Below are 14,309 nucleotides of genomic sequence, written 5' to 3' on the forward strand. Positions count from 1 at the left end.
TTCATAGTAGAACCACACACATGTACTGAAAACTCCCATAAATCCCATCATCAGCAGATTTAAATATACTGCTGGCTTTTGATGAACTAGTAGTGTCTAGGATATTTTAATGTTCTAGACAGGGGAGACAACATGCAGATATGGGACATACCATGATGTAGGCATTTCTGTTTATAAATTTTAAGAATTTTTCCAAACACCAGAAACAGCACTTGAGGCAGCAGAGTAGGAATCTAGTGAAGGAGTTCTGAGTACCTGAAAAGAGCAGGAGAGAGTACATCATACATAGAACTCATTAATAGTCTTCAGAATGTAGAAAGCTATTCAGAAGACTTTGAATTGTGACATTATATTTTTATTTCTTGGTATGAACTCTCTCTCTCAACCAAATTTAACTCACTAGCTTTCAATTAGATCAGACTCATATCCCATCTGAACTTTGCATTAGGTTCCCAAGAACATAGACTCAGCTTAAGTAAATGAACACAAATTTACTGGCTTCCAAAGAAACTACAATGGATAATGTGGAATTAGTCTCTTTTCCTTGCCAAAAAACAGCTTGGGAAAGTAAGGAAGTAATATAGCAAGGAAGGTCTTAACAACCTAGGGCAGATTAATAAATCTCACCTTTCAGTTTGTGATCCAGGTATTCCAGTATTACTCTAATAAGCTGGACAATTGCAAGAATTAAGGCTCCAAATGCCAGCGAACCTGTATGGTATCTAAAAACAAAATATTTGACTGTTATGTCACACATGTGCCTATGTACATGGATATATGTATGCATATATGCATGTATATACAAATAAAATCAGAAGTGAAGGAAGGTCCTTTAGTGGGAATTACACAAAACGAATGGACCTTTACCCTGATCCACCACAGAGGAACAGGATGAAGCCACTGGCGCTGCTGGTGTTTGTGAGTGTCTGTCTCTCAATCTGTGTACATGTACATGCTGTGTACATGTATTTCGTGTGTGTGTCTACCGGGAGTACCTGCTCAGCATTACAATTGGGTGGATCTAGGGGCAGGGAGCTGCAGCAGCCTTGGTGCTGTAGGGCTACAGGATGCAGTCTTCACCTAAAAACTACATCTTCCCAATTGTGTTGGTTGGATGGACTAGTTTTATTCATAGTAGCTTGTGCTATGCTTCGTTTAGGATTTCTGATCAGAACAATTATGATAACACACCCATGTTTTAGCCAGTGTTGAGCAGTACTTGCACAGCACCAAGAACTGCTCTGCTCCTCACCCTGCCCCACTGATAAGCAGGTTGGGGGTACATGAGGAGCTGGGAGGGAACATGGCCAGGACAGTGGATGCCAAATGACCCCAGGGATACTTCACACCATACTGTGCTGTGCCAGGCAGTAACAGCTGGTGGAAGGAGGGGTAAGAGGGGAGCATTTCAAGTTACAGAGTTTGTTGTTCCAAAACACTGCTACACATGAAGAAGCCCTGATGTACTGGGGACGTGCCTGCCAGTGGGAAATGGGGAATTAATTCCTTGCTTTGCTTTGCTTGTGCATGTAGCTTTCTTTTACCTATTAAACTGTCTTAATCTCAACCCACGTGCTTTCTCATTTTCACCCTTCAGATTCTCTCCCCCATCTCACTGTGGGGGAACAAGCAGGCAGCTGTGGGGGGCTTGACTGCCACTGAGATTAAACCATAATGCTGACTAATCATTTTCTTATGATATTCTAAGATTGGCTTCCCTAGATGGAAAAAGAGCATTTGTCCGATACATGACAAGGCTCGCTTCCAGCTCCACAGTCTTACCGTATTGCTCGTCCAAATGAAGAGAAGAGTGGCCACAGTGGAATATCAGCTGGTTTTCTATAAGCCCAGTAATAAGAGGCAAAGGCACCAGCAAGGGTACACTGACCCAGTGCAATTGCAAAGTTCACCAGCCAGAGAAAGACAAAGGCATTGGCTAACTGGAAGATGAAGATGTACTTATGGTACAGGCTTTCTCCTCCATAAAAAGCAAAAGTACACTGAGCACCTGGGCACAATTTAGTCACATTGGTTGTGTTAAAAGTCTAAACAGAAAGAAAAATAAACAATCATAAGTAATGAATTCTATATACATAGTGTCTGAAGTTTAGCAGGTTAATACAAATAACGTAACTCTGCTTGATGTTCCATTATGTCATTCAAAACTGCAACACTACGTAACCTGTTTACATATTTAAGGATTCATATCAAGGATTTATGCTAGTTTTTAAAGAAGCCTTAAATTCAAACCCAGAGCCAAGTAAAAAAAATGACTTTGAAGGCAAATTTATTTTGAAAAATTTAATTTGAAGGCAAAATTAAAAAAAAAAAAACAAGACAAATATTTTTGGAGCTTCATAAAGGTAATTACTGTGCCAGAAGAAACTAAGCTTCTGCTTCAAATCATGGCTAGTCCCTGAGCAACTCTGAGGTGCAGCTTTCAACATTTACCACTGCCTTCGGAAGACCTCACAAATTCAAGAGCATCTTTCCTATAAAATTTTATTTTTGTCTCTTCCTTTCTCACTCTGTAAATTAGAATGCTAACATTTACAAGACAGTTTAGGAGAAAAACCAGTTTATGTCTGTAAAATAAAGAAGTGTTACCTGAACATCAGGCAATATTTTCAGATTTAACATGGGGACTCATTAATTAAAACATGCACATTTTTTACTAGAAGTGCATTCAATAGTGATTAAGAAATGCAGTCAGTATAGCTTTCCCTATAGGTAAGTATTTGTTACACTTACCTCTGGGTCACAAGTCAGGTTTGCATACTTGCACAGTGTTTGATTAGCCATTACTTTATACACAGGTTCTCCTGATGTGGCCAGAAAACTGAATGAAATATTTTAAGGAGGAATCACAGAACTGTGGTTTCTGAGCAACTTAGGATTCTGCAGTGGGTAACCACTAGCTCCAAAGAACTTGCATATATAACAGAAAAACTGCTCTTGCTCTGCAGAGATAGAGCTGAAGGGTTGACAGACAAGACCAAGCACTCTCATTACTTAAAGGACTACTGCAAACTCATCCCTGGAGCTGTAATAACCCCTGACCAGAATGGGCAGGGCACATAACATTGAAAACCATCCCCATCTCTCCTCCATATCTATCTTTGACAAAGCAGATTATACAGTAGTTCTTGTATTTTGGCAGAAGTAGATACAGAGCATAAGGATGAATTAACACTGCCCTGATCAGCAACAACTGACACTCTTTGAATATGAAATAACAGCTGCTTTTTAATCAGCAGTTTTCCCCTTTTTTAATACTTACCAAACCCTTGTTGTTGAGGAACAAACAGTGATTGCTGTTAGGCAATTCAGAGGAGATAGTTCACTGTATATTCACTCTCTCCTTTCTCATATTTTTCTGAACAAAACACATACATAACCCGTTCCACCTCCAGTTAACTAAGAAACCATTAACATCAGGCCTATGGAGCACACAGCACATTAAAGACCATATTCACTCTTCACTGAGGGCCCATTTCACCCCCAAGAGTCAATCTTATGCAGTACACAAGGCTTTGTACAACCCCCCTGCCTTGGCCTGACTTTTAGTCCAGTTTTTTTTTTAATCTAATAAAATCACTGTCTGGTTTGTGCATCACATGTAGATGTGCAGTGCAGAAGACTGCATCAGAAGAGTAAGTGCTAAGTGACCAAATAGTCCTCTTAATATTGGTTTAATTAACGTGAAATAGCAGAAAATTATCTAGTTTTGCAGACCAGAAAACTTGCTCCAGATAGGTACACAGACAGAAGGATACACAGCTGTCACAGCCCAGTAGGAAATACAAATTGCAATGAGTAAGAAGGTGACAATTGGGTAGAACAGTGTAGACATTATATAGCCAATTGCCCTATAAAAGAAACAAAATATATCAATAAGCTGTAACAATTCCAGAAACTAGCTTTTTATCAGTCATCTTCTAGCAATTTTAGTTTCAGAACCTTGTTGACACTCATAGCATAAGCTAGTACTGGGATCTCAGAATACTGCAGGAATTTTTTTTCTTATGTATTCAAGCCTCGACTTTGTCATTTCTACCACTCCACTTTTATCAATGGTACTAGAGTGAACTTTTTCCATTTGCCATGTTCCAGCTTATCTTCTACTTTCTCCTTCTTCATGATTTCTTCAGAGACCTATCTCTTTCCAAGGCCATTAACTGATTTCCATGACATCTTCTTGCCAGCTGCTGCAGACCCTTTATGTCCTAATTCCCACTCTGCTCATCCTGTGTTCTTCCTTCACTCCTACAGAACTGAAACGACCTTATTCTATTTTGTATTTGACAACTCTGTTCCCAGCAACTTTCCTGCCTTAAGTGCTAGCTAGGTAGGGGCAGAGACAGTCAACTTGTCTTTGCAATGCCTGGACAGACTGCACCTTCCTGCACTTGTGTGACTTTCCTTGCACATGCTGTACATAAGTGGTGCTCACCTATGACTAATGGAAGGCAAAATTAATAATTGCCTTTTTCTGTTGACAGCTTAGACAGCTTCTTTTAATATCAAGGAATATGTAGCCTGATATTCTACTGCTAATTCCTGTGGCTAGAATGTGACTAGTGGCAGGAACTTGACCATGCTAGTTCCCACTCTGCCAGGGACTCATTCTCTGGAAGTGGGAGTTGACACCAGCCCTCTTGGTAAACCTGCTGCTATCCCAGAAGTGAACATCTCCAACTGGGTATCTCACTGGATGAAAATTCAGAAAGCATGTGCTTTGTTTACTTAAACTTACAGGCTGTCTGTCTTTATCACAAGCCTTTATGTCTAGTACTATTTTTTACAGTATTTCTTCTATAACTTAGGGCACCTCTGATGTCATTTGTTTTATAGGATGCAGTTTCCAGACAGCAAAAGGAGAAAAATTTACTCAGTTTCTAAAGGTAAAGTAGTAAATGCTGGGGGGAATTCAAGGAAACTGTCATGTCCAATCCAGAGGTTTTGAGCCAAACATCAGTTGCTGTCTGAGCACAGAGACAAAAAAGTCTATTACAAGTCACACAGGAGGACACAGACTTATGCTGTTTGAGAAATAATCACAACAAATTGGCTGTGTTCAGCAGTTATTGGCAAGCCTCTTAGTATTACAATAGGACATGAAATAAAACAACACGCACGCTGGAACCTCCAAGGTAAAAAAAAGGGAAGTTTATTTCTCGACCTTGATATATATAGAATTGGAAAAGTGATCCTGGATTGGAGGATGAAATTGCCACCTCTTCAATGACACTGGTCAAATCAACAGTCCATGAAATTTCTCCTCCTCCAGAAAGGAAGGCAAAAACAATCATTATTTACATAAAGTGCATGAGAACTCCATTACAAAAATGTAAACATCAAAAGGCTTAGAAGAACTTAGAAAAACAGGGCGACTTAGTTACCATTTAGTTACCATTAAGACCATGCCCTATTATTCCAAAACACTGATTAACAACTCTTGTTTCTAATTATGGATTTCAAGTCAATTACTGGCATTATAACTAATATTTTTGAAAATGTAGCTAAAAGGTATTGAAAAACATAATTTGATTTCCAATCATTAGCACCTTATTTTTTATCTTCCTAAATATATGACCTGGTCTGTTAGGTTTACAGTAATTACATACAGTGTTTCATCTCATCCATTATGCATGAAAGCAAGAAGTTCACCTTCAAGTAACCTTTCCATGCTGCTGGAAAACTACAGAATGTTATTACTAATCAGCAAGAAGTTTATGAACTTTCTAAAATCCTTCCACCTGTCAAGACTGTGAACAAAGGTTTTGAAGAACGTTAAAAGTGTTCCTGGATTTTAATGAATGAGTAATTAATTAAAGAGTATAATTTAGTGCTGCCTAAATTAATTGCTATGTTCTAATTGCACAGTAGCATAAGACAGGAAACAGATACCTGGCTAAATGCAGAACTTCAGTATTTCTTAATTCCATGACAAAAATCCCAAATTGTGATTCCTGGGAACCACAGAGGCAATAAAGATGGCAGAAAACCACAAGCAAGTGCTCATAGATAAACTTAGAGCTAACGCTATGTGCTCTGAGAACACAGGCTTGCTTTATGGACCTATGAGACCATAGCCTATTTGCAGTGAAATCCGAGTGACATTTTAAGTCATTGAATTTTAAGTCCATTTATCCTTTGTAATACTCTCAATTAAAAAAATCCAAACTCCAAACCAAACCAAAAACAAACAAAAAAACCAAACCAAACAAAGGAAAAAAACCCAACAAAAATCCCAAACAAAACAAAAAAAACCCACTAAATGTTCTGTGTAAAACTGCTTAGAATAGGAACCACTGTGAACAAAGCCTATGCAGATTTCAGGAAACACACAACAAAGAGGTCCCTTTAGCCCAGAACTCCCATATCCTGGTTTGCCTTCTTCTTTACTCAGAGCTAAGAAGACGTATCTTAGACCACATCCTCTTACAATGTCTGGTCACAGAAGTTTCTTTTTCTCTCTGCAGATTTATGCCTGTCCACACAGAAGTTTGACTGGACCCAGTAGAATCTCCTGGTCTTTTCTTAAATAGAAGCCAAAGCCAAAACAACACTAATCCTCTACCACTAGTATAAGACTCAAGGAACAATCCAATGACAGAGAAAAGTTGGCACCTACAGGTCCCAGCCTCCTATAAACAGTATACCACACTTAGATTTTCTGCTGAGACACCTTCTTTGCACTAAGCATATGTGGTAACATTAAGAATGTATGAATTCTTAAGGCAAGAAGCAGAAAGGTAAGAAATACCTTACTTTAAAAGAGAAAGCTCTATTAAGCACGACCTCATTAAAAGGTAACTGATATTCCTTGAACGCCTCCTGTGAATTCCTTGTTGAACCTGCTTCACGCAACAAATGCAGTGTGGTATTTTAAACCCCAATTTTCTGCCCTTGGTAATGCAAGATAGAGTTCTAGAAGAGTGTACTCTAGAGATCATTCAACAAAATTCAGCATATATTAAAATCAGACAAACATACCTACTACCTTCCTTCAACAGTGCAATAGCAATCCGAATCCGATTTCTTAGGAAGATCAGCATCAGTATGATTATGACTTCAACACCACAAAGTATGATCACTGTAAACAAGCAAATAAAGAAATTAGACTTATCAAGAACAAAACCAATATGCTGCTTCTGTAATTTTTTCCTTGTAATTTGAACTATTGTTCATGAATAAAATTCTGTGCCTGAGCATTTCTTTCTACAACTGCACCTGCCAAACTTCAATCCCATTTCATAGGTTTTGAAGTCCCATTGAAAAAAAATTCTATTTGCAGTGAGTTAGTCAGAGTGTATATGACCCTGATATTTATGTTTTTAACAGAAAAATGGAACATCTAATTCTCAGAAAAATATTAACTTCAATGTGACTGCAGTATCTAGCCTTAGATACAATTCATCCTTTACAAAATATACTTCCCATAAACAAGAAATTTGCTCATAATACAAGCATTTATTCATGCTGTACTGTTGTTCATTTATAGTATTTAGATAATAAAAAAGAGGAGATGAAGAGTCAAGTTTTTCATGGAGAGTGCATTTTTCTGATCTACATTGTTCTAAAATGTAGATGTACTAAAATCAAAAGGTTTGTTTGAGTATTACCCTGGTATGAGCTCCTTTCACCTCATTTAAGTTAAAAAAAAAAAGAGACTAGGATAGGACCATCCTGGTCCAATTACTTTCACCTTCCAGTTGCGTTGCTGGAATCATGCTCTGATATTAGAGAGCTGAGAGCTCTTAATTATAAGCAGCATTTGAATTGTAACTCTGATTTCAGTAGAGTCTGCTTCTGTCCGCTTTCTATTCGTGTTGGTTCAAAACCTGCTTCTGCAGTAGAAATAAGAAAAATCTGGGAACTTCACCTGGAGAAGACTGAGTCTTTAATGCCTGAAGTACACATCCTCCAACTCTGAGACATATCCATTTACTTTTGGTGCTTCAGATCATTAGACAACACCTAAACCAGCCCAGTAGGGGCAGATTATTGTATGCAGCAGGACCTGTGTCCTCCAGCTGAGACCAAGAAGTTCTGTGGAGGGTGAGGAAGACAAAAGGGACAGTATACCCTTAAGTATCTAAAAACTTATATGAAGGTTTGCAAAGGAAGATGAGATTTGGCTTTAGGTCCCACAGCTTAGATAGAGTCTCAGAATATCAGACCCAATAGTCACAGATGATGTTGAATTGCAATCTCAAGTATTACCCCTGGCAACAGAACGGCAGGTGCCATTCCCCCATGAAGGAATATAAAAACAGGTTTCTTTGAAGTTGGTCTCATTCCAATTTGTCTCTGTTAGATTAATGTACTTGTCCAAAACACTGTGAAAAAGGCAAGCATTGTCAGTACATGATGAGTTCTAGACTAGGACTCTGACTACGTTTTCTTCAAGGATATGTAACTATTTACTTTGCTAAGTGATTTTGGAAAAGCAATTTAATTCCTGTGTACCGTAATTTACTCTTGTGAAAGTGACACTAAACTCTAGGTAAACTATACACTGGCTGCTAAGAATCAGGCAGGGGAAGAGCCTGAAGAGTTACAGGGGAAAAAATGCATAATAAAGTCCTAATATTCTCTACGGAGAGCACACTAAAAAGCTCTGCCTCAACAATATATATAGAAGATGTCTCATAAGTTCAATGATCCAACACAGAAGTAAATGAAGACATAAATAAGAGATAGGAGATTTAAGCAGTAAGCTACTGCTCTATTAATTTAGCTACCAATAGGGAGAGGCAGTGTTTTTGGTTATGATCCATTCATCATCAGTTACAAGTCTGTGTGTCTTCGAACAGAGCAGTAACAGGAGTGCAAGTAATATTCGACAGTTATTCTTTCCCTCTTCTGCTCTTCCTTTCTTGTGGGGGGGAGCGTGTATGCTGCAGGTTGTCTTGTTCCAGTAGGATTTTGTTTAAAATGGTTTATTTCACAGTCTTAGATCAGACAACAAGAAAATTCAGAGACCTCACTGTGGTCCTCAACATCCTCACAAGGACAACTAGAAGGGCAGGTACCGACCTCTTCATTCTCATGACCAGTGACATGACTCCAGGGAACAGCTGGAGCTGGGTCGGGGGATTTGGGTGGGACATCAGAAAAAGGTTCTTCCCCAAGAGTGAGGCACTGAACAGACTGCCCAGGGAATGGTCATGGCCCCAAGGCTGCCAGAGCCCAAGGAACATTTGGACAATACTCTCAAGCACAGGGTGGGATTGTTGGAGTGTCCTGTGCAGGGCCAGGAGCTGGACTAGATCATGCTGATGGGCCCCTTCCAACTTGGCACATTTTATGATTCTAAGACACAAAACAAGTGTAGTTATTAATGTGACTTATTAATCTCATTCTGGGGCTCTCAAGGAGGGAGAAAAAATAATCTGAGAGAGAAAAGTACACTTCCTTGCACAACTTCATCATGATGAACTTAATTACTGCCTTCTGCTTTCCCCATGTTGAAGACTGAACACACAGGAAATAGAATGCTCCTAACAAAAGATTTTTTCATTCTTATCACTAGTGTGATTGCATTATCTCCCCTTACAAATATACGAGTCTCTTTTGAAAAAGCATATTTTTACACAATACAGAGAAAGGGAATTCTGCTTTCTCCTCTGAGCAACATGTGTAGAGGAGATTTAACAAGGCAGAAAGTGAATTAAGACACTGACTGATTTTCCTGAATATCCATTAGCAGATACCAAATGTAAAAGGGCACTTACTAAATGCTAACCATGTTTGCCTCAGTTGCAGGTACACTTTGAAGTCTGTCTGGAATCCAATATCATAAACAGTGAGGTCAGATCCAGGTATTCCTTTAAGATGATCATACTCCCAGTAACAATGCCAGATGCCTTTTAAAAAACAATCAATAAAATAGGAGTGTGTATGAAGAGCGCAAAGATGCAAATTAAAAAAAAAAAATCTTACAAGCCAAATGTTTTGCTTTTGTATAAGCCTGTCAGGTCAGCAAACCCCAAAAATGCATCACTGTGAGACTAGCAAATTATGATATCATATATATGGGAAAGAAATATCAGTACAAGTGATTACAGACTAAGCATACTGTGCATAGGTAATGCAGGTTACTACATCTGCTGCTAAGTATCAGCACAGCTGGATTCTTACTGCGTTGTGCTGCCATTTATGTCCTTCTCACTTAATTGTGTCTAAAACTAGGCATTAATTTACCCAATTGTACCATTTAATTGAATTAACTACTGATTTTCCAGACTTAAGCAGTAAGAAAAAATAGTCTCAGAGGCTAGAAAATTACACCTACCATAACCTATAATTCCAATCACACCAAAGATGAAAATCCAGAAGAGAACCCCAGCTGTGAACCTCAATAACACAAGGAACAGCAGACTCAACATCATTGCAATGAACAGTCCACTAGAAAGTGAATAAACAGAAACACAGAGAAAATGAGTGTAAGAATCTATTCACATTCTTGCATTCCTGTTACTTCAAATGAGGGTCACTTCATCTCACATAATAGCATGATTTGTAAAAAAGTATTAAAAAATCTTCGTTATGAAATACATTCTCTTGGCTGTTATCTGCCATTACAAACAGCTTATATATGATGATCTCATATATGTGTACTAGGTTGTCAGGCTGGTTGAATGGGATTAATAGAATGCCTTTTTTGTCACTTACACCAGCTGAAAAACTCACTGCTTTTTTCAGGCCACAGTCTAACCTATAGTACAGAAAGTTAAATGGGAGGGATACCTATGTGTGGGGAAGTTGCTGGTTTATGTCCTCCACAGAAAATCCCTGCTTGCAAAGAAACAATGTTAGTAAACAACATTCTAGAAGCTTCCTAGGGAAAAAAAAGAAGAATTACATTTAGGAGAAAAACCATCAGGAGGTTAGAAGGACATAATTTCTACTCATCACCGCTTCTACTAATCAGAAGACGAAACGATCAGGGCACTATGATGCATAGAAAGAAACTGTTAAGAGCCTTTCTATGAAGTCCCTAAAGGCATTTACAGTGCCTTTTCTTCATCAAGACAATAATTAATGTAATGTAATATAATGTAATGTAATATTTGTTTTCATTTCACTCCTAGAAAGCAAGTCAGAAAGGAAAAAAATTATTGCAAAAGGCTTTTTCACTCCACATGGCTTTCTAAACAATTATGAAGAAAGCAATATGAATATTAATCCCATTGAACAAATATCCAGCTCAGATGCTTTAAAGAACATTTCATGTCTCATTATTTTTAGTAGGTGTTACATGCGAATTTTGTATTAGTACAGACCCAAAAAAATTTAAACCCTCTTCTCGCCTGTGTTCAGTAACTTTTCCTCTGAATGTTCCCAGCTTATTTAGCCAACAACCAAAGCTAAAAAATGGGGCAGCCTGATCATAAAAAAAATCACATCAGCTTATTTAGTTAAACCTTTCTAACCCTGCCTTAAGTCCTACGTCTTTAATGGCTTCCTAGCCTGATGTATTTTCCCTTTCTGAATGATTTACTGAAATTCAGAATATATTCCTCAAGAAAAGTTGTCGTTTTGGGGCTCCATCTTGAAAGCAGTAAATTACTTTTATCTAAAGTTATCTTTAGCTATACATGAGTCCTAGTAACACCAAAACTGAGTACGTAGTAGCAACTGCCTTCAACAGACTAGTTCCCTTAAACTGAGGCTTGAAGCAGTAGTTCTTTTGAGGCATGCTAAAAACACTACAGCAATTCCATATTTAAATTCTAATCCAGCCTCCCTTCAGTGTCAAGCCTTTGCTGTTAAAAACTTTACCCAACCTCTGGCACTTAAATATATTTGTCCAGAAATCATTTGATCTATGCTATCATTGGGTGAAAAGTGTGATGAAAATTATATCCAACTACTTTGAAGTGGTAACACTTCCTTACAAAAAAATACCATATTTGAAATGTGGAAACTTGCTTCAATATTTAGAATTTCTGTTCAAAACAATGGTCAGTTCTCTGTCCAGTGTGTCCAGTGGTATGTCCTTTGAAAGACTCTGTACCACAAGCCTGATTTCAGTAAGAGAGAGAGACCCAAGCTTGCTGAATATCCATGAGTTTCCTGCTACTAAATATTGTGAGCTGAGTATCAGACTATGAGAAAGCTGTCTTTCCAGCAGTGTCTGAACACCTTTAAAAGCTGACAACATGTGTTTCTGAACCGACTAAATCTCCACATTATTATCTAAAGTATGTATTAAATGCTGTGGGTTTGCATTCAGGATTGACTAATGTATGCTTAACATGAGCATGTTAAAGGTTCTCACCTGGCAACAAATTCAGTTCCTGTTTAAATAGATCAACACACTGGTCCATCATAATCAATATTAATGGGCTAGGAGCTCACAAATACTTACATATTTGCTTCAACAAAGAAGCTACTTCTCTTGTTTTGGTGCTGCATTTTAATTAATTGGTGATTAATATTAATTGCAAGATACAGTTAATACTGTTCAGTAATTGTTCTTGATGTTGCTTTGCCTGCTGCATTGGATTTATGGATTCATATTGAACTTAGGGATTATAATGGGTTTAACTGAATATTGCTTGCACAAATTCAGAAACTATCTGTTTTATATATGTACTAGTGATACTTGGCAAGTGCAACTGGCTTGAAAGTTACTTAATTAAGATTTTTCAGTTTTGGAATTGCTACACACATGGGTGCTGCAACAGAACCCTGTTCCTCCTGATTTTCTGACTGGCAGGACATTAAAAAGTTATTCCAGATCAACTGACACTCTATGTATGTCTGCTGTACTATCCTTACCATCCACAGAACTGTAACTATCTTATTATCATGTGTGATGAAAGGAAGTTACAGTTTATCGAGTTTTAAAGTAGAATATGTACCAAATACATACACAATCTATTTTTTTAATTCCTGCACATTGCAAAATGAGTTTCGAAACACTAAAAATACCAAAAAAACCCTTACATTAAAATCCAATACCAAGAAATGGCATAGTCTTCAAAAATTTTCATTCCAACTGATCTTGCATCCAGGACATTATTGATGCCACTGAGAAAAGAAAAATCAAACAAAAGTTTGCTTCAGGTAGAAAAGGAGAATTTTATTTAAACAACAAATATGATCAGTGAAAGAATCTGAAATATCTTTGGTAGTGATAAGAGTATACTAAAATTTTTTTACAACTATACTCCAGTTCTGTCACCAAATCAACATCAATCACAGTTACAGTAAAGAAAAATCTATATAAGAATGTCTCTACAAGTCCTGAAAAAAATTAATTAAAAAGGCTTTATTGTCAGAATTGCTTATTATGTCACAAGGCAAGTGTATACTATCAATATCTGCAATGTAGCAAGGGACAAACAGTAGTGACTCTAGAACTGCTAAAAGCATAGAACCAGAAAACAGGTCAGTGAAGCAACTTGATGGAACTGTTTTTCTATTCTGCAGAATGCTCACCCACATAATAGTTTTCCGAAGAATAGCCCAATACATTATTTTTTACCAGAAGCAGGAGCACTCGGATGAGGTGAGACGCCCAGAGTACTAGGCCAGCCCATGGTAGTGGAAAGGTCATTACAGAGCGGCATAGCCAAGGCCATTCCTGGCTGGCCTGAGTCCTGCAGCATGAGGATTGCATTTGAACCTCAGGTAAATTTCCTTGCAAAACTTATTTTTGCTAGAAAAAACAATAATTATTTCAAAAAATGACTGAGGCCGTCAGACTTAGGCTTTTTGCACTTTTTGCTCCTTTCTGCACACCACAGTACTGGATTTCCTTAACGGAACTTTGGAAGTGCTCAGGCACAGAGAAACCATTTGCTACCGAGTCTAGCTTGGGTACCCTCAGTCATTTGCTACAAGAGATTCTGATTCTTTAAAATTATTAAATTATTGTGCAGAATCCAACAAACACCGAAGAAGGGTAAAACCTACTTTGCAGCTTCCCTGAGATCAGTTACATTTCTTGTTTTCCCTCTTCCATCTTTGAATGTAGTCTGATTTGCCACGGTCAACACACCATTCTTCGTGGAGAAGTCTGGGAAGCATCTCTTCAGAACTATTCAAAATATCAAAACAAAGCCTGCATATTACATCTCATGTCAAGCTCTGCTTTTATCATGTGTGTTTTGCAACATATTTAAATAATTTCAGATTCACAGTCAATTGTTTTTCAACTGATTATATAGCAATATGTTGACTTTGACAAATCTTGGAAGAGCCATTGCATTCAAGATTATGATTTTTATGCTCGGAGGCTTTTTGTCTGAGCTCAGGCAGGGTTGGATCATAGATTTCAACTGGAGATT

The 14,309-nt window shown here is 37.8% G+C and overlaps 1 protein-coding gene across 1 annotated transcript in view; it reads right to left on the reverse strand.

The window, feature by feature from the left end:
• The window catches only part of SLC44A5 (solute carrier family 44 member 5), a 63,633-nt gene that overhangs the window by 6,807 nt on the left and 42,517 nt on the right, over nt 1–14,309 (reverse strand). Inside the window, exons 8-17 of the mRNA XM_059478053.1 lie at nt 13,936–14,059; nt 12,964–13,047; nt 10,304–10,416; nt 9,744–9,875; nt 7,000–7,099; nt 3,777–3,869; nt 2,752–2,839; nt 1,783–2,045; nt 628–722; nt 152–255 (exon numbers count right to left, since the gene is read on the reverse strand). Of these exons, the coding sequence (XP_059334036.1) occupies nt 152–255; nt 628–722; nt 1,783–2,045; nt 2,752–2,839; nt 3,777–3,869; nt 7,000–7,099; nt 9,744–9,875; nt 10,304–10,416; nt 12,964–13,047; nt 13,936–14,059 (1,196 nt within the window). The remainder of the gene's footprint in view (nt 1–151; nt 256–627; nt 723–1,782; nt 2,046–2,751; nt 2,840–3,776; nt 3,870–6,999; nt 7,100–9,743; nt 9,876–10,303; nt 10,417–12,963; nt 13,048–13,935; nt 14,060–14,309) is intronic.

Source organism: Ammospiza nelsoni, chromosome 9 (genome assembly GCF_027579445.1).
Source record: "Ammospiza nelsoni isolate bAmmNel1 chromosome 9, bAmmNel1.pri, whole genome shotgun sequence".
NCBI classification, from domain to species: Eukaryota; Metazoa; Chordata; class Aves; order Passeriformes; family Passerellidae; genus Ammospiza; species Ammospiza nelsoni.